Source organism: Cervus canadensis, chromosome 24 (genome assembly GCF_019320065.1).
Source record: "Cervus canadensis isolate Bull #8, Minnesota chromosome 24, ASM1932006v1, whole genome shotgun sequence".
Classification (NCBI taxonomy): domain Eukaryota; kingdom Metazoa; phylum Chordata; class Mammalia; order Artiodactyla; family Cervidae; genus Cervus; species Cervus canadensis.
The window spans coordinates 36687927-36711649 of NC_057409.1; the positions used below are offsets into that span (position 1 = coordinate 36687927).

At 37.5% G+C, this 23723-nt stretch overlaps 1 protein-coding gene across 15 annotated transcripts in view; it reads right to left on the bottom strand.

Moving 5' to 3' along the window:
- The window catches only part of UNC80 (unc-80 homolog, NALCN channel complex subunit), a 222378-nt gene that overhangs the window by 179961 nt on the left and 18694 nt on the right, over positions 1–23723 (bottom strand). For 10 of the 15 annotated variants that reach the window (XM_043445612.1, XM_043445611.1, XM_043445610.1 and 7 more), the window contains exons 7-11: positions 22434–22573; positions 4506–4767; positions 3377–3511; positions 1189–1405; positions 39–215 (exon numbers count right to left, since the gene is read on the bottom strand). In XM_043445612.1, the coding sequence (XP_043301547.1) occupies positions 39–215; positions 1189–1405; positions 3377–3511; positions 4506–4767; positions 22434–22573 (931 nt within the window). The remainder of the gene's footprint in view (positions 1–38; positions 216–1188; positions 1406–3376; positions 3512–4505; positions 4768–22433; positions 22574–23723) is intronic. The other 5 variants (XM_043445618.1, XM_043445614.1, XM_043445623.1 and 2 more) reach the window with 1 other exon arrangement.

Below are 23723 nucleotides of genomic sequence, written 5' to 3' on the forward strand. Positions count from 1 at the left end.
TGGAACATGGAGAGAAAACAGGAAACAGGAAAAGAAACCTGAAGTCCCGCCTGCAGGGGCCGCCTCCGACCCACCTTCCTTGCCGGTGTTTTCCCCGTGGCTGTTGGAGTGGTCTGGCAGGTCACTCACCAGCGTGTGATGGGAGTGGGAGTGCCTGGCGCTGAGGCTCTCCATCTCCGTGGCCGCGTCGGAACTGCCCCGCCTGGTAAATTTCCCTGAGAAGGACAGGAACCACAAGAAGTTTAGAAACTCTGAAAGATGTTCTGCCAAGATTTTGTCTGTCCAAAGGACGGCAGTGACAGTCAGGGGATATTAGGAAGTCTGCAAGGCACAGCTGACTAGCAGGAATTAAATCTGCCTTGGGAACATTCAGGGTTGAGATGATTGATGAAGTTGCTTGTGAGAAGGTCAGCCCCAATCTAAGCCAAATGTCAGAAACCATCTGTTAGGCCCCCGCTAGCTGTCATCTCTTGATTTTAAGCTGGTCTTCTTAATATGACATCCAGAAAGAAAAAAAAAAAAAAACCTCCCTTCCCTTTTCTTTTCTTTACATCTTCTTTTTTTAATATCTGAGTGAAAGAAAAGTCTGCCTTTGGATTCACAAAGTTAATGCACAGAGCCCTCTAAGGCCATGCTTCCATGTCTAGAATGACATACTACTGAGATCAGACTTGCAGTTGCCAAGAGGAAGGCAGGGGAGGGGAAGAAAGTAATGGGACTCTGGGATTAGCAGAGGCAAACTTATATATAGGATGAATAAACAATAAGGTCATACTGGACAGCACAGGGAACTCTATTCAATATCATGTGAAAAGAATATGAAATACTAAAAGAATATGAAAATATATATACAAATACATATATGCATATAACTGGGTCACTTTGCTATAGAGAAGAAATTAACATATTATATATAAACTGTACTTCAATAAAATTTAAAGAATCATTGTATAGAATGATCAGAAATAGGGCTCTCTAATTATACAGGATTCTTGCATAATTCAATTATTTCCATTTCTTTGTCTGTAAAGACACAGCATTATTTGGGTCCTGGGGAGGCTGTATTTGGGCCCAGATTTCTCTACTGAACTGTTCAAGAAAGGTACAGATTTCCCTGGGAGCCCTAGATCCAGATTTCTAAACAGGTCAAAGAAGCTCTGCCCTACTTTCGAAGGTCCTTGTGGTCACCTAAAATGGTGGTTTGCCAGCCTCCTTTTTCCATGCCTCGTCTGTCATCTCCGAGCCCAGAGAAACTTCCGAAGGAGAATGTGCTACGAGTTGGGGACACATCCAGGTGATCCTCGTGCAGCAGGAACGGCACTCCCATTCTCCGAGGCCGCCTCTTCCCCGTGTGGTGGAATGGGATGGAACCTTTCCTCTCTCTGTCTTCTTTGCGGCTCTTGAACTATAGGGATGAGAGACGAAGGTCAGGCACAGGGCAAAGGCAAGGTTACCATTTGCTTCCCAAAGGGTTGGAGTAAAATTTGGGAAATGTTCCAGGAAAAGGAGACCCAGAAAGTCACCAAATGTCATCCAGTAGAGACGGGAAAAATTTCCACAATGTGCAAAGGAGTGAAAGAAATTAAGAAAAAGATAACATATTTTCCCAGGTTTTTCTGCCGGGTTGGGCTTGAGGAATGTTTCTCCAAGTGTGGTCCCTGGACTAGCATCAGTGCCTGGGAATTTGTCAGAAATGCAGATCTTTCTAGATCAGAAAGCCAAAAGGGGAGGGCCAGCAATGTTTAACAATTCCTGCAGGTGATTCTGATGCTCGGTAAAACTTGAGAAACCCTGGGTTAGTGTATAGGAGTCCTGAGTCATCACACAGACCAAACACTCTTTTTCTATTCCATTTTTCAAGACAGATCCATTGTTTCAGCCAAATGACTTCAGATGCATACCTCTGTTCATAGGAGAGGCAAAGAAGATGCAGAATATGCATTGGTACAACCCTATGACTCCTATCAATCAAAGAAATTCAAGATCCAGTAATATCTAAGAGTTTAGAATTGCTTGAAGTTTTTAAAATGTATTAATGTCTGGGCCTAATCTTCAGCAATTGTAACTTCATAGGTCCAGGGTCAGGCCCAGGCCCTTGATTTATTAAAAGTTCTGCAGAGATTCTCATATGCAATCAGAACTGAAAACCTCTTTTCCCCCACTGATTAACATTTTTAGAAAAACTACAGCATTTGTCTTTTACTGCATTATCAATGTTGCATAGCAAACTCTGAGCTTATAGAGAGGTTGGTAATTCTGTGTTCTTCATTGACACAAACTAGTCATTTTGCAAAAGAAAAAAATAAGCCACCACACATACATTATCTTACACATATTATTTTCTATTTGATTAGCTCCATTTGCTTATAAAAAAGAGAGGTGAAGAGTGGATTAATAAGAGCATGAAATATTTAGTTAGAAAACCTAGTTTTGAGTTTGGACTCAACCTTTCTAAAACTACCTAAAGTTTCTAAGGTGCAGTCTTTTTCTTTTTTATTGTTGAGAATAATAGTTAACATTTATTGAGTACTTGCTAAGTATGAGGCCCAATAAAGACTCTACCAACATTATCTCAATTATCATAACCTTTTGAGGTAAGTATATTATGTACCCATTTATAAGTGAAGAAACCAGTATCATTTGGCCAGTATCACATGGGTAGAAAATGGTAGGAGTGGAATTTGAACCAATCAACTAATTCCCAAGTCAGTTTATTTACACAAAGACTCACCTTTAATTTCCCAATTTTAGTGTTCTAGATTCTTGTGAATGTGCAATAAATGTTTGCTGAATGGAAACCTACACTGTCACTCACAAAGAGAAGTAACCATAGTAAAGCTAGTGGTCAGTTATAAGGATTTACTACATTATCACAAAGCTTGGTTTTTCTATTGCCTTAAAAACAGAGATGACTTCAGGAATGAGTGTTCTATGATGATTCCATTACTCTAAGGAACTGCAAAAAGACTCAGGTTTGTAGGTGCAAATTGTGGAGAATAAAAGTCTCATTGGATTATATAAGAATTATTTACGTGAAGTGCTTGGTAGAATGAGATGAGCTATACAAATGTATGATACCATCACTGCTACCACAACTATCTCCATGACCACACTACTAGAAGCACTTTACACATAGCAGGATTGAGCTCCTAACAACCCCACATAATGTGGAAAATGGGACACACTCCTGCACAGGGAGAGAATGTGAAAGGTCATGCTGCCCAAGGTCACGCCGCAAGTCAGTGCTGTAGCTGGGAGCGGACCTCTACTCTGAGGTCCCTTCCTCAACCCACCTGCCTCGGCAGCACAATCAGAAGCATTTCATGCCCTGCTGTTTTTTTGTAGCTGTTTTTTTTTTTTAAGTGGTTCTACTCACCTTCTTAAAAATGTTCATGCCAAGATCTGAAGAAAGATCTGGGATGGCAGACCTGCGTAGATTCGTCAATGAAACCTTGGAAAAGGCTTCAGGACTGAGAGATTTCTCCTCTTCATTACACTTCATGGTGAGATCCTTAATAGACAATAAAAATAGATTAATGGTCAAGGATTTAGAGATATATTACATATTATAATAGAGATATATTTCATATTAATTGTAACTTCTCTTTGGAGATTTCAACAGTGAGGCCACAAAGTTCCAGATTTAGGAAAGCCAAGAAAATAAGAAGGGGGTAGGTATTTCTTTTTCTATTTTAAAAATGTGTTTTTCCATTTAGTGATTCACCAAGCGAGATATTCACTTTGGGCAGAACCATCTATTACTAAAACAGAACATATTTCCTTTTCATTCTGATATCACTCTTGTTTATTTTCAGAATATGCAGGCATATTTCAGATACGGCCAATTCACATTTCAATAAACTCAAACAACTGCAACACATTGCAGATCATACTTTACATATTTAACATGTTGAAAAAGAGAACAAGTGTTTAAGCTGCTATTAGTACTTTCATTTATCAAAAAGTGATTTTCATGGGGATGTCATCAGTACATATTCAGTTTATTCCTTCAAACATCTATAATAAAGAGCAAGACTATATATCAAAAACCAATATTGTGATAGATGACATTGAGGCACAGGAAAATTTTGAGCTATGCAAAGGAGGTTAAGTCATATTCAGTAAAACGCCAGTGTCATGCACTTTATAATATTGGTAATTGACAGTTATATACAAAAACTCTTTATTAACTAGCACTTTGATTAGCCAGAAGACCCATTTTCCATTATTATGGATCAACAGAAGTTTACTCTAGATTAGTGTGTGTAAGAGGCATTTAGAAAACACTTCTTTGGATGGTCAATTAAATGCAAAATGGAATTTTGCAAAACAGAACAGCAAAATGGTCCAGTAGTAAAAGATGGAAAGGAAAGGATAATAGTATCAGAGTAACCCACCAATCAGTCAGCAATGGGATAAATAAGAGCTGGATACACAGAAGAAAAAAGACTCTGTTATGGCAAAGTTGTTTGTTGAAAAAAACAGTGGACCTGAGATGCTCTTACTTGGGTTTTATGTGTGTTCACTAGTGAGGGAGCTGCTGCCACCATGGAGCTACTCCTGGGTCTGGGCAGGAGAGGAATATCTGGCTCTGGGGGCTTTTCTGGCTTCTCTTCCAACATGTGTCTCAGTCTTTGTAGATAGTACATCAGAGACCACTGAGTGCCTTCCTCAGACCAGTGCGGCTGGAGTAGGCAGCGAAGAACAGCAACATCAAAGTAGGTGGCATAGCGGGACCTTTGGCATGGAGGTATCACGAGAGAGACCCTGTTTCCAAAGGCAGAAAGCACATGGTTATATCAGAAGTCATACATTCCCAGGGGTGGCAAAACATGGCTTATAGCTCCACTTTTCTCACTGGTTCATTTAGTCATTTACTTGTCGCTTGTCTGTTTCATCCTACCACCCTCCTAAATGGTCTCACTCATTCTACTTCTGCTAGATACTACCTAGAAGTAGAGACACTGGAGAGAGTTTTAAAGGTCAGGTAGCAGTTATCCAGGCAAAATTGAGGATTGGTCAGGAGAGTGGGTCAGCATTTCAGTCAGAGGAAACAGTGCCTATGAAGGAATGGAGTTTAAAAAGAAGTCATGAGTTTCAAACAGGTGGAGGAGACTCGAGCAGTTGGTACAGTTAGTAATTTGGGTGGTGGTGGACAATGATGAGGGTCTGTAGAAACTGATGAGGTTCATATCATGATGCTTCTTTTATACTAAGCCATCAGGTTGACTTGTACCTTGATAGAAATGGGAATAATCCTTATGTGTACTTCATAAAGATTTTTAAATTTAAATTTGATAATATTATGTAAAGGAGCCAAGGAAACTGTAAAGAACTAAACAAACAAAAGCCCTTTAAACTTACATGCTGTCCAAAAGTCTCCTTATTAACATAGCAAAAGATAGTTGTTCCACTCATCACTTAGGATACCCTAAGGATTATAGGGACTTTGTGCCAGAAACAAGGATGAAGACAAAATATTATATGTTTCTTTTTATAAATCACAATATCACAAATTCCAATGAAATTTCCAAAGAAATTAATTGAATGGATGAAAAAAAATTGGGAGTAACCAAGAAAGGTTTAACAAGAAATGTAAAGAGTATGAATTACAAGATATTAATCTAAAAAAAAAAAAAAAGATATTAATCTGTGTTTTACAACAATAATATTTAGTCAAGGGTTTAAACAAGAGTTCAGTAGTATAAAATATGAGCTACAAAAGATTCAAGTATTTACAAATATTTAATATATACATAAAGATCAAGAATCAAATTACTTCAAAGAATATACTAGTCAATAAATAATATTGGCATAATTGACTTACTCCTCAGGAAAAATTTAATTTAGCCTATCTTAAATTAATATATTTTATTCACCAAATAAAATCAAGATAGATTAAAATTTAGATGCAGAAATATAAAGCCATAATAGTACTAGAAAAAAATTTGGCTTTTTTTTTTTTTTTAACTGACATGGAGTGGAAAAGAACTTTATAAGAATGTAATGGTCCCGAACTTAAAACAACACAAATGTACTTCAACAGGTGAGTGAATAAACAAATTGTGATATATTCATATGACAGAATATTACTTAGCAATAAAAAGGAGAAAAGTATTATATTCAATAATTGTGCTGGGTAAAAAGAGTATGTTTTCACTTATACGAAATTCTGGAAAATTGCAAACTAACCTACTGTTACAGAAAGAAGATCAGTGGCTGCCTGTAAATGAAGAAAGAGTGGGGTTCAGAAGGGGGAAAATTACAATGGGCACAAGGACATTTTAAAGGGTGATGGGTATGTTCATTATCTTGATTATGGTGATGTTTTCACAACTGTATATGACAGTATATAATAAGGCACAGAGTGACTGGAGCTGAAACATTGGGATTTCATTTAATTCTGACTTTGAGTAGATAAGAATCTATGTTATACTTTCAATAGTAGCCATATAATAGAAAACTCCTTCCAAAAGAAGAAACAAGGAGATTAGAGAAAATACAATCAGTTGACAGAGAAGGAAAAACATAAACATAAAATACAGAAGTATATAAAAAGTATAAAATAAAATAAAATGGAAAATACAAATCCAAAATGTCAGTTATCAAAATGAATACTGAATACATTAATGGGATAAAAGAATGTTTACAGTGGATTTACAAAGCAAGGTTTAGTCACATTCTAATTAAGAAATAAAATCCTAATATTTGAGGACACAGAAAGTTAGGAAGGGAGAGAATAGGTATAAACATGTAAATACAATTGAAAGGAAGTTGGTGTAACAATAATAAAAAAAAAACTTTGAGGTAGAAAGTATTGTTAGGGGAAGCACACTGATTGAAACCACCCACCCTGGCCAGGCACCATAGTAACCATTTGCGTGAGTTGTTTTACGACAGGAGGGAACTAATATGCCTCCACCAACCGGAAGAGTTACGGAAAGGTCAAAAGGAGACACCACATGTCTGACCTCCTCCCAGAATCCTTCTCGCGGACATCCATTTTTGACTGAACAAGGCATGCACCACCAGGAAGGACTCTGAGTCAGAATGATTGGCTAAAGACAACCCAGAAATTAATCCCATCACCATAAAACCCAAGACTGCAAGCCATGTGACAGAGCTGTTCTCCTGGGTTCCCTTACCCTCCTGCTCTCCACCCGGGTGCCCTTTCCCAATAAAATCTCTTGCTTTGTCAGCACATGTGTCTCCTTAGACAATTCATTTCTGAGTGTTAGACAAGAGCCCAGTTTTGGAAGGGGTCCCCTTTCCTGCCATAGTATTATTAGGTATAAAGATGGTTACCATAATGTTAAAAGGAAAACTAAGCCAAGAAGCTATACTAATTCTTAACATGTATATACCTAATAAGAATGTTACCAAACACTTAAAGCAAAAGCTAAGAGACATGCAAGGGGAAAATAAACAAACAATAATAGTGGTTTTTAACACACATTTTTCAAGCAAATAGCAAATCAAGCATATAGAAATGAGTAAGACTATAAGTAAGTCACTGCAGATGGTGACAGAAGCCATGAAATTAAAAGACACTTGCTCCTTGGAAGAAAAGCTATGACCAACCTAGACAACATATTAAAAAGCAGAGACATTACTTTGCCAACAAAGGTCCGTCTAGTCAAAGCTATGGATTTTCCAGTACTCATGTATGGATGTGAGAGTTGGAGTATAAAGAAAGCTGAGCACTGAGGAATTGATGCTTTTGAACTGTGGTGTTGGAGAAGACTCTTGCAAGTCCCTTGGACTAGAAGGAGATCCAAGGAGTCAATCCTAAAGGAAATCAGTCCTGAATATTCATTGGAAGGACTGATGCTGAAGCTGAAACTCCAACCCGTTGGTCACCTGATGCAAAGAAATGACTCTTTGGAAAGGACCCTGATGCTGGGAAAGATTGATGGCAGGAAGAGAAGGGGACAACAGAGGATGAGATGGTTGTGAGAGGGTAACAGGCAGGAAGGCTAGGGGTCTCCAAACAGAGGAAATACACTGCAAGTGTCAGACGTTTTTTCTCTGTCTCTTAAGTGGCAAGAGGAAACAAAATACAAGTGTCAGATATTTTTCCCTTCTCTATGCAAAATTAAAAGGAGCTTTCTCTTAAAATTCTGTGTTGCCATGACAACACCAGCTTCCACCTGACCTTAACTTTTCTCAAACCTTGAGCTAACCAATGCATTTTTTTTATGGAAATGTTTTTCTTAAGCTATGTTAATGAACTATGCATTTACCCTAGACTCTTTCTTCAAGTGGGTTCCCCATAAGACTCAGAACTGATAAGGGCTCAACAAATCAGTATGTTTTACTCATACATTGTTCTCCTAATCTATGTTAAAAAAAAAAAACTATATATTTATTTGGAAACCTGCCTTTCTTCAAGATTCATGGCCTGGGATGAACCTTGTGCCAATCAAAATGCATGTTGTGGCTGAGGAGCCCAGTGCCACTCTGAGTTTTGAGACATTTCCTTTCCCTAATTAACAGCATGTTGATAGGTATATAACAAACTGTTAAAGGCTAGCAGGGGGGCACTCTTTCTGCCCCCTTCTGATGTCTGTGTCAGAAACTTTGTCTATCTCTTTTATATTTTAATAAAACTTTATTACACAAAATCTCTGAGCAATCAAGCCTCATCACTGACCCTGGATTGAATTTTCTCCTCTGGAGGCCAAGAATCCCGGCATCTTTCATGGCTCAGCAACAACCTTTCAGTTGGATGTCATCACTGACTTGATGGACATGAGTTTGAGCAAACTTTGGGAGTTGGTGGTAGACAGGAAAGTCTGGTGTGCTGCAGTCCATGGGGTCGCAAAGAGTCGGACACGACTGAGCAACTGAATTGAACTGAACTGAAGACCATAAGAGATCTGAATACTACACTTAACATTGGTTTTCTTGTACCTTGAAATGTTTACAAATTAAGTCTCGAAAGAAATGGAAAATTCAACATCTCACATAAACCTAGTACTCTAACCATAGTTGAATTCCAGTAGAAATTAACAGCAAAACGATAAAGCTCTAATCAGTTAGCCAATTTAGAAACACACTTTGAAATAACTCATGGGTCAAATAAAAAGTTGCAATGAGAATTTTTTAAATATTACATGGAATGATAATGATTCCACATATGAAAACTTGTGAAATACAGATAAAGTGGGATGAAAAGAACATTTAGAGTATTACAAGACTATTGCGGTTTAAAGGAACCATAAGGAAGTAAAAAATAATGAAGTAAGTATCCACTGCATTGGCCAAAAAGTTTGTTCAGGTTTTTCCCTAAGATGGAATAGAAAAATCTGAATGAAATTCTTGGCCAAGCTAATACTTCAGTAAGTTAAAAAAAAAAAGTAATAAATCCCCAAACAGTACAGAAGACAGGAAAGTAAAAGAGGAGCATATACTAATAAAATAGTAAACAAAGGAAAATAGGATTAACAAAATCAAATGTTATTTTTTGACAAAATTAATAAAAATTAATCAAGAAATACAATAAAAGGTGTGATCAAGATACGATCATTGAAAAAGCAGACATAACTAGATATGGTGATGGTTTCAGAAATAGAGGGAAACACTATGATTAAGGGGATTAAAAGTTTGAATACCCAGATGAACACATATTTATCCAACTGCACTGAGTCAAGAAGAAATTAAAACCTAAATAGGCCCACCACCTTTAAAAAGGAAATTGTGGTAAATAAAATTTATTTAAAAAATGTATCAAGCCCAGAAAGTTTACAGTCAAATTTCATTAAACATTAAGGAAAAGGGAATTTCTAGTTTTATACAAAGTGTTCCAAAGACAGAAAAAGAAGGCGTTCATGAGACTATTGTAAATTTGCTACTGAAATCAGACAAGAACAGTCAGGAGAGGAAAACCACAAGGCACATTTATGAGCATGGATGTAAAAATAACAAAATATTAACAAACTCCATCCAGCAATGCACAAGTTGGTTTTTTCCCAGGAATTTAAGGATGGCTTACTATTAGAAAGTCTATTAAAGTAATTTACTACCTAAAAAAAATTATAGGCGAACATACCCACATGATTTTCTTAGTAGATACAGAAAACCTTTTATAAAACTTATTATTAACTTATTAAAACCAATAACAAAAATCAGAAACAAGTATAATAACAAGACAATAGTATATTGGTAGAATCAGGCAAACAGGGAGATGCAATAGAATGGAGAACCCAAAATCATACTCTCACATATGTGTACACTGACCCTAATACTCAATAAAGTTACACATTTGCAGGAAAATAACCATCCAAGAAATGGTGAGAGAAAAATTGAGTTATTTATGTGGTAGAACAAAATCCTTATTTCATACCATCATGTATCAAAAAAAAAGAAAAAGGCAACTTTAGATGAACTAGAGACTTTGAAAAGGCAAAACAGAACACTAAGAATATTTATGACCTAGTATGACAGGATCCCAGGGGCCAGGTGGCTCAGTGTTAAAGAATCTGCCTGTCAATGCAGGAGACATGGCTTCCATCCGCGGGTCGGGAAGAACTCCTGGAGAAAGCAATGGCCACCCATGCCAGTATTCTTGCCTGGGAAGCCCCATGGGCAGAGGAGCCTGGAGGGGTACAGTCAGTGGGGAGTCACAGCGTTGGATGTGACTGAGTATGGGTGAAAGGGTTCTTAAAGAAGATAACATCCCCAACTATTTTAAGAGAGTCCTGATAAATCTGACTATTTCAAATGTAAAACTTCTATTAAAAACATAAACAAACTGAAAAGTTTACAAAATGTAAAACATAATTGCGATGTATTTAGCCTGCAAAGGATTAGTCTTCTTCCTAATAAAGAATGCTTTTAAGACAGAAAGAAGACAAATAGCTCAAATGGGGCAAAGGGTATGGAAGGAAATTTCACCAGAAAGAAAACATAAAGAGGGAATAAACATAAGAGAGACTTCACTTCGTGAATAGTCAGGGAAATGTAGACTTAGACCACAATGGGATACCACTTCACACTCAACAGATCTGTGAGACTACAGAAAACTGAAGACATGAGTATTACTGAGGGTAAAAATACTTGGGAATACTCATACACTGCTGGCAGACTCTCTCAGGGTGCAGTTTGGCAGTATCTAGTCAAGGCCATGGTTTTTCCAGTGGTCATGTATGGATGTGAGAGTTGGATGGTGAAGAAAGCTGAGTGCAGAAGAATTGATGCTTTTGAACTGTGGTGTTGGAGAAGACTCTTGAGAGTCCCTTGGACTGCAAGGAGATCCAACCAGTCCATCCTAAAGGAGATCAGTCCTGGGTGTTCATTGGAGGGACTGATGCTAAAGCTGAAACTCCAATATTTTGGCCACCTTATGTGAACAGTTGACTCATTAGAAGAGACCCTGATGCTGAGAGGGATTGGGGGCAGGAGGAGAAGGGGACGACAGAGGATGAGATGGCTGGATGGCAACACCGACTTGATGGACATGAGTTTGAGTAAACTCCGGGAGTTGGTGATGGACAGGGAGGCCTGGCGTGCTGTGATTCATGGGGTTGCAAAGTGTCGGACACGACTGAGCGACTGAACTGAACTGAACTGAAGTGAGTCGACTTTAGTCCTTACCTTATGATCCAGAAATTCTACCTTAGAGAAACTCTTGCTCATGTACACAGGAAGATATGCATAAGGATGTTTGTTGCAGCAATTTTGTTACAATAAAAAACTAGAGAACATTCTCAAAGTCAGCCAAAGGAGAATGGGCAAATAAATGCTGGTAGTATATACATTTAACAAACATGAATTAGGTGTTACATGATCTATCAGATTGGGGTGCTTGTAATGTTCTGTTTTATCTGGGTGCTGATTACTCTAGTGTATTCACCTGGGAAAATACAGGTGAAGCTAACCACTTCAGTGTTGTGTACTTCCTCTGTTTTTAGAGAATTTCAGCCAACTAAGACCGTGAACTTTCTCAATATGGACTAAAAATCCACTACTTATATATACAGAAAGTCTATTCATATATACACTATATATATTTTGTATGATATACACATTTTTATACAGAACTCTGTATATATATTATATATAAAATATACATATATAATAAATATGTAATGTAAATATTTATATATGTAATTTTGGGGGCAGTATATCTCTTACTTGCCTCCAACCCCTGCTCCCTGACCCCATCCACTCTCCACCTTTCTCTACCTCCATGTCTGGAAAGATTGGTCTGTACAGACTGTACAGGAGGCTCCCAGGCCTTTGGCTCCAGGATGAATTCTGCAGAAGGAGGCTCCCACAGGATGTGGGAAGGAAAAAGGACACCGATTCCTTCCCCAGACTCCTCCCTCCCAGAGATCTGCTTACGGCTGTCATAGAAGGTCACAGATCTTATTAATCACCCTCCACAGAGTTCCCCACAGCTGCTCTGCCCCTTTGCCCCTCAAAGAGGGGGGTAGGGAGAAGGGGAGTTGGTAAAAATGAAAAACTCCCAAGTCTTATCCCAAACTTACTAAGCCACTATTGCTGGCAATACGATGTAGGAGTCTTTATAATATCTCCAGTTAATCTTTTTTTCTTATTGAAATATACTTGATTTAAAATGTTAGATTCAAGTGCATAGCAAAATGATTCGGTTTTCTATTATAGATTATTAGAAGATGTTGAATATAATTCCCTCTGTTATACAATAAATCCTTGTTGCTTGTCCATTTTACATATAGTAGTTTATATCTGTTCATCCTATACTCCTAATTTCTCCAAGTAATTCTTAAATAATTTTAATAAGATTGGAGGACAATTGCCCTTGAGAAACAAATAATGCATGACTTTTGTACTTGTAAGCCAACATCCAAAACAATTCCTACATGGAAACACTAACTGGAATGATATGTTGACAGTTTTGTCTCCCTGAGGGTGCCAGATGATTATATTTATGTCTACACACAAAGTTTATTTGACTGAAAGTAATTACTAATGTACAGTTGAATCTCATAGTCATTAACTACTTTCTAACAGATAAGGTCAACTGATAATCAGACGTATAACAGCAAAACTCCCACCGATAAAGAGCTGCACTCAGAGACTAAAAACGAGTCTGTAACTTAGGCAATCAAAATTTGCTAAGTAAATTCACATTTCAATTGCTAATGTTTAAAGAAACTCTATTTGAAACAAGAATGACGTTAACAGGTCTCGCTATAGCAAATATTATAACGTGAAGTACCTCAATTGTAAATGTTACTCAAGTACCAGTTTATTTGGCTTAAAGTGTGAGTTACACTGGGGTGAATAATCAACAAAGGGCAAGAATAAACAATAATTTTTCACTTAGGACAGAAGTGTCAATCAACTTGTCACTAAATAACCAATAAAAGTTATTGTAATTAACTAATTATAATAAACTATCTACCTAATTAAATGTGAGAAAGAAACTTACGTGAGTAAAGATGGTATGAAGCTAGCTCACTGTATGATAGAAGAGTTCTTTCCAAACTTAATATTCTATGATTCTATAAGTTGTTTTGTAGGAAAAAAATGAAAACTTTCTGAAAGGATGAATATCAGTTTTATTCTAAATGGTATACATAAAAGTAATGAAGAGGAGTATATATACAAAAAAATAATGTTTATATCTACCTGATAAGCTCATGGATGATTTTTGATTTTTAAAAAATATTTGATACCTTAAAACTTTTCCATAATTAGCATATACTTCTTTGATATGCATAGAATTCATTATGACAAAAAAGGGTATCAAAAAAAGATAGGAATTGTCTTAGTATATTTTCCAAGCAACTATGGCTTTAAGGAAACCAAGTTATTATTAATTAGTGTTGGGAGATGCAAGTAGAGTACATCTGAAGCAGGAAAACACTTTAGAAATAATAGATAATCTATGGAGGCAGAGAACTGTGGGAATTAGACCTGACCCCGTGCAGTACTTAATGAAGCAGAAATTAACTCTATGCATATGGTAATTAAAGATGAAATCTGACATTAATTTTAAAAAACTAGCTATCTCTTCTATGATTGCAGAGTTCCATAAAGAGTGATGCTTGGCTCAGTCAAGGTCAGGACAAAAGAGATGGTGAATTGGATTTCTTTGATAAAAGCAGATAGCTTTTGTTCCTAACATATTTGCATTGTTTTGTTATTAAAGTTCTCTTTATTTCCGATTAATACATGAACTCCTCCAATGAAGACACATTAGAATTAGCATTTTCTGAAAGGTCTACCTTGTACATCATTTCCATGGCAACCAGCCACTGCAGCTAGGCAAAGAGGAGACATAATTCATTTTTCTAAAGTGCCACTGATTCACACGTGTAGTTTTATGTGTGCTATGGGTGACTGTGTACATATATGTATGCCAAAGAATGCATATATACATAGACGATTGAGCATGGCAATATTCAAAAATGGGAAAAAACAATGTCCTTTCACAAAGAGGAAACTTTGAACATCATTGTTATCTTTGTCTTTACAGGCAAATCAAAATAAAGCCATTAACAATCAATTTTATCAGAGGAAAAAAGATCATATGCTATTTAATATTTGCAAATTTCTATGCTTAGTATGGTTGAGAAAAATTATGCAGGAAATTTAAGTTCCTGGGTATTTTATGACCTCAATATTTCACCCTAACATTGTTTCACAATTTTTTAAAGTCAGGCAGAAGCACAGTATTATATTTGAGGTAAGACATCACATTTAAATTAAACTCCTTGGAATATGTATAACAGAATTAGTGAAGAAGGCATATGAAGATCCTTAATAACATAATAAAAATATAGACATAGAGTCATCTATATATATATCTCTATACATCAAATGATGGTTACATTGTTATCATTATTGTTTATTAAAATTAGCCTCCAAAATAGCCCTCAATACCTGCCTCCTAGCATTCACCACCTTGTGTAATGTCCTCTCACTATACCAGGATTGACTGGTGTGATACACAGAATATAGAAGAGTTGATGGCATTTACCTTGGTAATTAGCTTATAAAAGACACTGAAGATTCCATCCGGAGATTAGGTTATAATAGACAGTGAAGCTTCCATTTTGGATCCTCATCCACTTTCTTGGATAATGTGTTTTTGGGGAAGCCAATTGCCATGTCAACAGAAACTCTTTGAAGAAGCCCCAGTGTTGAAGAACTAAACCCTTCGGTCAACAGCTAGATGAATCACCTTGAAAGCAGACTCTCCAGCCCATTCAAGTCTTCAGATGACTGCAGATCTGGCTTGTTATTGAGAGACCCTGAGCCACAGTCATTTAGCTAAGTAGTTTCTAGATATGTGATCCTCAGAAACTGTGTGAGATAATAAATGTCTTTCATTTTAAGCTGCTAAGAAATTTTGGTAACTTGTATTGCAACTGTTAGCTAATGTAGATTTTGGTATCGAAAATAAGCATGGAAAAAGAAGTGTCAAGTGAAAAATTGAGAAAGGTGAGCTTGGGCATGAATGACCATGAAGACTTAGGTATGATGACTAAGGAGTTTGAAATGTATCCTAAAAACTATACATGGCCACTGAGGATTTGTTAACAAGGGAATAGAATGATGAGATATGTATTTTAAATTACTTTTGTAACATTATATAGGTAATGGACTAAAAGGAGGCAGCACTGAATATAGAGATACTATTATGATAACCTACAGAAATCCAAATAAGAAATGATAAGCATCTGAACTAAGTCAGTGACTCTAAGGTTGGAGAGGAGGAGAGGATTTGAGAGAGATTAAGAAGGCAGAATGTAAAGGTCTTGGAAGGGAGTAAACCTCACATTATTGACTAGGATGTCTGGGTTGATAGTGGTACCATCTACTGAAATACAGGAGGCAGGAGAATGCATTTGGTTTTAGACAGACTGAGTTTGAGTTACCTGGGAGGAACAAGAAGAGCTTTCTATCAGTCTCTTGATAACATGGGTTTGGAGCTTTAAAGAGTTCTCTAGGTTAGATGTAAAGGTTTGAGGGTCATCTATCTACTACTGTGGGCAGGAATCCCTTAGAAGAAATGGAGTAGCCATCATAGTCAACAAAAGAGTCCAAAATGGAGTACTTGGATGCAATCTCAAAAATAACAGACTGATCTCTGTTCACTTCCAAGGCAAACCACTCAATATCACGGTAATTCAAGTCTATGCCCCGATCAGTAATGCTGAAGAAGCTGAAGCTGAACAGTTCTATGAAGACCTACAAGACCTTTTAGAACTAACACCCAAAAAAGATATTCTTTTCATTATGGGGGATTGGAATGCAAAAGTAGGAAGTCAAGAAACACTTGGAGTAACAGGTAAATTTGGCCATGGAGTACAGAATGAAGCAGGGCAAAGCCTAACAGAGTTCTGCCAAGAGAACGCACTGGTCATAGCAAACACCCTCTTCCAACAACACAGGAGAAGACTCTACACATGGACATCACCAGATGGTCAACACCAAAATCAGATTGATTATATCTTTTGCAGCCAAAGATGGAGAAGCTCTATACAGTCAGCAAAAACAAGACTGGGAGCAGACTGTAGCTCAGATCATGAATTCCCTATTGCCAAATTCAGACTTAAATTGAAGAAAGTGGGGAAAACCACTAGACTATTCAGGTATGACCTAAATCAAATCCCTTATGACTATACAATGGAAGTGAGAAATAGATTTAAGGGACTAGATCTGACAGAGTGCATGATGAATTATGGACGGAGGTTCGTGACATTGTACAGGAGACAGGGAGCAAGACCATCCCCCAAAAAGAAATGCAAAAAAGCAAAATGGCTTGTCTGAGGAGGCCTTACAAATAGCTGTGAGAAGAAGAGAAGTGAAAAGCAAAGGAGAAAAGGAAAGATATACCCATTTGAAAGCAGAGTTCCAAAGAATAGCAAGGAGAGGTAAGAAAGCCTTCCTCAGTGACCAATGAAAGAAATAGAGGAAAACAATAGAATGGGGAAGACTAGAGATCTCTTTGAGAAAATTAGAGATAGCAAGGGAACATTTCATGCAAAGATGGGCTCAATGAAGGACAGAAATGGTATGGACCTAACAGAAGCAGAAGATATTAAGAAGGGGTGACAAGAATACACAGAAGAACTGTACAAAAAAGATCTTCATGACCCAGATAATCATGAAGATGTAATCACTGCCACTCACCCAGAGCCAGACACCCTGGAATGTGAAGTCAGGTGGGCCTTAGGAAGCATCACTACAAACAAAGCTAGTGGAGGTGATGGAATTCCAGTTGAGCTATTTCAAATCCTAAAAGATGATGCTGTGACAGTGTTGAACTCAATATGCCAGCAAATTTGGAAAACTCAGCAGTGGCCACAGGGCTGGCAAAGGTCAGTTTTCATTCCAATCCCAAAGAAAGGCAATCCCAAAGAATGCTCAAACTACCACACAATTGCACCCATCTCACACGCTAGTAAAGTAATGCTCAAAATTCTCCAAGCCAGGCTTCAGCAATATGTGAACCGTGAACTTCCAGATGTTCAGGCTGGTTTTAGAAAATGCAGAGGAACCAACAATCAAATGGTCAACATCCGCTGGATCATCGAAAAAGCAAGAGAGTTCCAGAAAAACATCTATTTCTGCTTTATTGGCTATGCCAAAGCCTTTGACTGTGTGGATCACAATAAACTGTAGAAAATTCTGAAAGAGATGGGAATACCAGACCACCTGACCTGCCTCTTGATAAACCTGTATGCAGGTCAGGAAGCAACAGTTAGAACTGGACATGGAACAACAGACCGGTTCCAAATAAGAAAAGGAGTACGTCAAGGCTGTATATTGTCACCCTGCTTATTTAACTTATATGCAGAGTACATCATGAGAAACACTGGGCTGGATGAAGCACAAGCTGGAATCAAGATTGTTGGGAGAAATATCAATAACCTCAGATATGCAGATGACACCACCCTTATGGCAGAAAGTGAAGAAGAACTAAAGAGCCTCTTGATAAAAGTGAAAGAGGAGAGTGAAAACGTTGGCTTAAAGCTCAACATTTAGAAAACTAAGATCATGGCATCTCGTCCCATCATTTCATGGCAAATAGATGGGGAAACAGTGGAAACCATAGCTGACTTTATTTTTCTGGACTCTAAAATCACTGCAGATTCGGATTGCAGCCATGAAATTAAAAGACACTTGCTCCTTGGAAGGAAAGTTATGACCAACCTAGACAGCATATTAAAAAGCAGAGACATTACTTTGCCAACAAAGGTTCATCTAGCCAAGGCTATGGTTTTTCCAGTAGTCATGTATGGATGTGAGAATTGGACTGTGAAGAAAGCTGAGTGCCGAAGAATTGATGCTTTTGAACTGTGGTGTTGGAGAAGACTCTTGAGAGTCCCTTGGACTGCAAGGAGAGCCAACCAGTCCATCCTAAAGGAGATCAGTCCTGGGTGTTCATTGGAGGGACTGATGTTGAAACTGAAACTCCAGTACTTTGGCCACCTGTTGTGAAGAGCTGACTCATTTGAAAAGACCCTGATGCTGGGAAAGATTGAGGGCAGGAGGAGAAGGGGACGACAGAGGATGAGATGGTTGGATGGCATCACTGACTCAATGGACATGGGTTTGGGTGGACTCTCGGAGTTGGTGATGGACAGGGAGGCCTGGCTTGCTGCGGTTTATGGGGTCACCAAGAGTTCAACACGACTGAGCGACTGAACTGAACTGAACATACAGTGAGTGATTGAAACTATGGCAGCAAATAAGACTACTCAGAGGGAGAATGTGGGAGGAGAGGGAAACACCAACAGTAAGAAGAGGGCCATGGAGGAGAAGCCAAAGGAAAAGTCTGCAAAGATTCATCTTGAAAGGTAAGGGGAAGGAAACCAGTATAACATGCAAAAGAAGAGGAGAAAGTGACAGGAAGGATAGAATGGCCATGCGGGTTAAAGTACTGAAAGATCCAAGTAGGTCAGAACCAAATACGGACTGAGTTTCAGGTCTATTAGGAGAGGTCAGGGAAGGTGATGTTAAGCATTTGTTCCCCAAAATGACCAATTATGGCAAAGAACCACAACAGTTCCTCCTTTAATTTAATGAGGGATCAAAAACAAAGAGGCTTCCATAAAAACATAATTCAGAAGATGGGGAGTTTGCTATAGGAACCACTGTGCTCCACCTAAAGACCAGTCTTCTTGTGGAAGAGTAGTGAAGAGTGTAGACCATGCAACTGTCTAGATTAAGCTCAAATCTAGATCTGCTTTCTAGCTGTGTGTTCTTGAATGAGTCATTTAATCTCTCTTTGCTTCAGTTCCTCATCTTTAAAACAAGAACAGTGTCTTCTTTGTGCAGCTGTTGTGAAGATTAAATTTATTCACTTATTCAGTGCCCTTCATTAAGGCCATGTGCCAGGCACTAGAAGTAGAGCAATGAATAAAGGAGATTTGGTCCCTTGCTCATGCATTTTACAGTCCAGTGAAGGAGATAACTATTAGACAACTAATTTATTAGTTGTTGTCTAATCTATTAGACAACACAGGTCTTTGAATTATGGTTGCCATTTGTACTATAAGAGAACACAGGGAGTTCTGTGATCAGATTTAAAATTTGCCAAAGCTTCTCTAGGAAGTAAGGAAATGATATTTAAATTGAGTCTTGAAGAATGAGGAGCTGGTTAAATAAAGAGAGATGGAAGAACCATCCAGGCAGATGGAATAACATACTCCAAATCTCAGAGCTAAAGAGGAAGTACATTGCATGTGAAGAACTCAAAAGACATTGGAGTCTAGCAATAGGATGTGAGTAATCGCCTGATGTCAGACAGGAGAACTTGAAAGCAGCCAGATAGTGTGGAGCTTTGGGGGTATTTCAAGGATTTTGAATTTTATCTTGATACCAGTGGGCAGCCATTGAAAAAGTTAAAGTACAGGAGTGGCATGATTAAGTTTTTTCGTGACTGTATATCATTTATTGGGCAGTTACAAGAGTAAATGAGAGGAGACTAATAAGCAGGCTGTTGCAAGGCTCCAGGCAGGAGGTGACGAGTGGCTTGGACAATCCGGTGGGGGCCACAGACACAGGTAGAAGAAAGTAGGTTCAGAATACTTTCATACATGATTTTTCTCAGTCTTCCTCCTGTCATAAATTTAATAACTACTCACAGAGTTATTCAAGCCAAAAACTTAAGCTATGCTTGATTCTTTCCTTTTTCTCACTCTTCACATCCAGTCACGGCAGCTCTATCTTAAATATGTCCCAACTGCAGCCTCACCTCAGCCTTTCTACCCTTACTACCTCCACCCTAACCAAGCCATCTCTTCTCCCACCCAGACCATGGCAAGTGTCTCCTAACTAATCTCCGTGTCTGCTTTTCGTTCCAAGTCTATTCTCATAAACCATCTGGAGTGATCTTTAAGAGGTATAATTCAGTGACATTACACTCCACTGCTCAAACAACTTCAATGACTTTTCATCACACCTGGAACAAAATTCAGATTTCTGACCATGGCCTCCTGGCTGCTCCCTGATCTGACCGCTTATGGCCTGTCTGGCTTGATTCCCTCACCTTGCCCACTTGCTCATCACTAGCCCCTGGTCACACTGGCCTTCCCTCCATTCCTGGAATGCACTGAACTTATTCCCACTTCAAAGCCTTTAGGCTTGTTCCCTCTGCCTGGGTTGCTCTTCCCAGATCTTCCTGAGGCCATCTCCTCCATATTATTTAGGTGTCTGAGAGAAAGAGCCCACCCCGTCCTGTTTGCCTTCTTATTCTTAAACTGAAAATAATTTATTTATGCGTTTACTCTCTTTTATCTGTCTGGTGCCAGAAGAAGGTAGATCATTTTAGAACAAAAAGGCAAGCTAATACTGAGAGGAAATATCTATGGATCTTTTTCCAGGGTGGGGAGAGGTATAAAGACTTGTATTCAGAATACATAAAAGCTCTTACAATTCAATAATAAGAGGACAAATGACCCAGTTAAAACTTGGGCAAAATGTTTAAATAGATATTTCACCTAAGAAGATACTCAAATAGCTTATAAAAGACATGAAAATATACTTAACATCATTGCTCACTAGGAAGATATAAATTAAAACCACAGTCAGATCCCACATCACACCCACTAGAAAGGCTATAATAAAACAACTAATAGCACATTCTGTCAAGGATATAAAGAAAAATGAACCCCCAGATATTTTTGGTGGGAAGGTAAAATGGTATAGCCATTTTTCAAAACAGTTTGATAGTTCTCAAAAAAGAATTAGACTTAAATTTACCATACAACCCAGCAATTTCATTCCCAGGTGTCTATCCAACAGAATTAAAAACATTCGCTCATCCAAAAATTTATATATAATGTTCGTCAAAGTGTTATTCACAATAGACAAAAAAGTTATAAACAACCCAAACACCCGTCAACTGATGCAAGGATAAACAAAATGTAGTACCTCCAAATAACAGAATATTGTTGTATGGATATATTACAGCAATAAAGAAGAATGAACTATTGACATATGCAATGATCTAAAACACCATGCTAAAGGAAAGAAGTCAAATACTGTTAAAAGACCACACATGGTATAATTCCACTTATTTGGAGTATCCATAATTGCAACCATATATAGACAAAAGGCATGATAAGAGATCATCCAGATCAGGGTGTGGGAATGGGAGTGGCTGAGATAGACAGAGGGGATATTTGGGGGGGGTTATAGAAGTGTTCTGAAACTGAAGTGTGTTGATAGTTGCAGAATTTTGGAAATTTGTTAAAAGCCATTAAAGGGTACACTTAAAAAGGTGAATTTTATGGTATATAAATTATACTTCAATAAAGGTATTTTAAACATACCTCCTTTTAAAACACTATCCATTAGACAGTAACCTTATTTGAAAACAGGTATATACAAATGGTCTCCTCCCCTGTTAAGTGGAGTTTATGGATGGCCACAAAGGCAAACCTCATGAATCCAGGTTTCCTTAATTTCATCAGGGAGCAGGAAGAAGTGGACTAATGTTTGTCCCTAGAGAAGGCATTGGTAAGCAAATTCACTATGACACCAGTTAACAGAGGCAGCTTTGGAATGTTCACAAAGAACAGACTTCTGAATTCCCTGTGCATACTTTAGAGGCACCCATTCTTAATAAAAGGATCTGCTAGTATAAAGTATTTTTATACATTAAAGTTGATCCTTTCACATTCCTGCAACATAATCTTTTGGTAGCATCATTTGAGCTTCTGCTTTTAAATATTTAAAATATTATTCAATTCAGACATCTCATTAAATCATGTCTTACCACGTCTGCCTGGATGTATTTAAATGAGCTATTTATAACTCATTTCTGGATGTATTCACCTAATTATACTTTGACCCAGAATATGTATACAAATATCACACATTTACACATTTTAAGAGACAGAGAGGCTATACAAGTAGCTGGAAATGCATATTTAGTTTTGAGGATCTGGAAATACATTTTTGTCCATCATATTGCAGTCATGTACCTGGAGTGTGATGGTCCTCTTTCCTGGGAAGTTTGGGAGGACAGACTTCCATCAAGGGAGTTTCCTCGGTGGCAGCCTGAAATGGTGGCCTTGGGGGAAATGGAATCTGACTGGAACGTTTCACAGACCACCTGGAGTCCCTTTTGGGGTTGGAGATAGTAGATTAGTGGGTTTTTTTTCCTTCAGGAATATCTTCTAGAATTATCATATTATACATACATTGTTTTTTAAATTAAACAAAATTTGCAGCATAAATATGTCATAGACAAAGGGATTTTGCCTTCATCTAAGAAGGAAGAGAAACAGGCTTCTAAAAAGCCCCTATATCATTAGAAGCCTATTAGGCTAAGTACTTTTATGTCCTTTATTTCATTTTGCCCTTGATTCTTTTCTCTTTTCACCTCCATATCCAGTATCTACAGAAGAAGAGCTACAAAACAATAATTCGTCAAAGATATGTCAGTACTGAGGTGAATGGAATAGAGGCATGAGGCAGAAAACAAGGGTAAGTGAGAAACAGCTAATCAAATCAAAGCCAAAACATGAAAACAAAAGTGCAAGGTTCAGAGCTTTTCATCATTCATCAGAGGGGAGATGTAAGACATTTTCCCAATTGAATACAATAACCTTTATTTGTAAGCACAAATTCATTTCACTTTATTGACAGAGTAGCTTACTTTAATTACATTTATCTGATAAATGTAATTCTGCCCAATGTGAGATATTTTCCCATCAGTGTTACAGATAAATTTCTTTGCTAAAAGATAGAGCCACAAAAACTGATCACAGAATTTTACCCCCTTACAATTTCTGTTGTATTTTCATGTAAAATAAGAAAGTATTGTTCAACCATGATGCATAGAAAGAATAGAATACAGCTAGAAGTTTGATAAAATAAGTCTTCTGAATTTGATCAAAGAATCCTTAAGCGAGAACATACTATGTATGTTTCATGTTAGATGCTTTGGAGATAAAAAATATAGTAGATGAATTTGAGCCTTGAAATCAAGAACTTACAGTTAAGTTTTAAAACAAGTAAACACAGATTATAGCATCATGTTCAATAGAAGTACAATGCAAAAAAAAAAAAGTACAATGCAAGCCACAAATAGGAGACACATATCTTATTTTTAAAATCGTGAAATGAAATAGGCAAAATTAAAATTTTAACTATATATTCTGTTTAATCCAAAATTTTAATTTCAACATGTCATCAATATAAATATTACTAAGATATTTACATTTTCTTCAAAATATGGTGTACATTTTACACTTAACACCAGTTTAGAC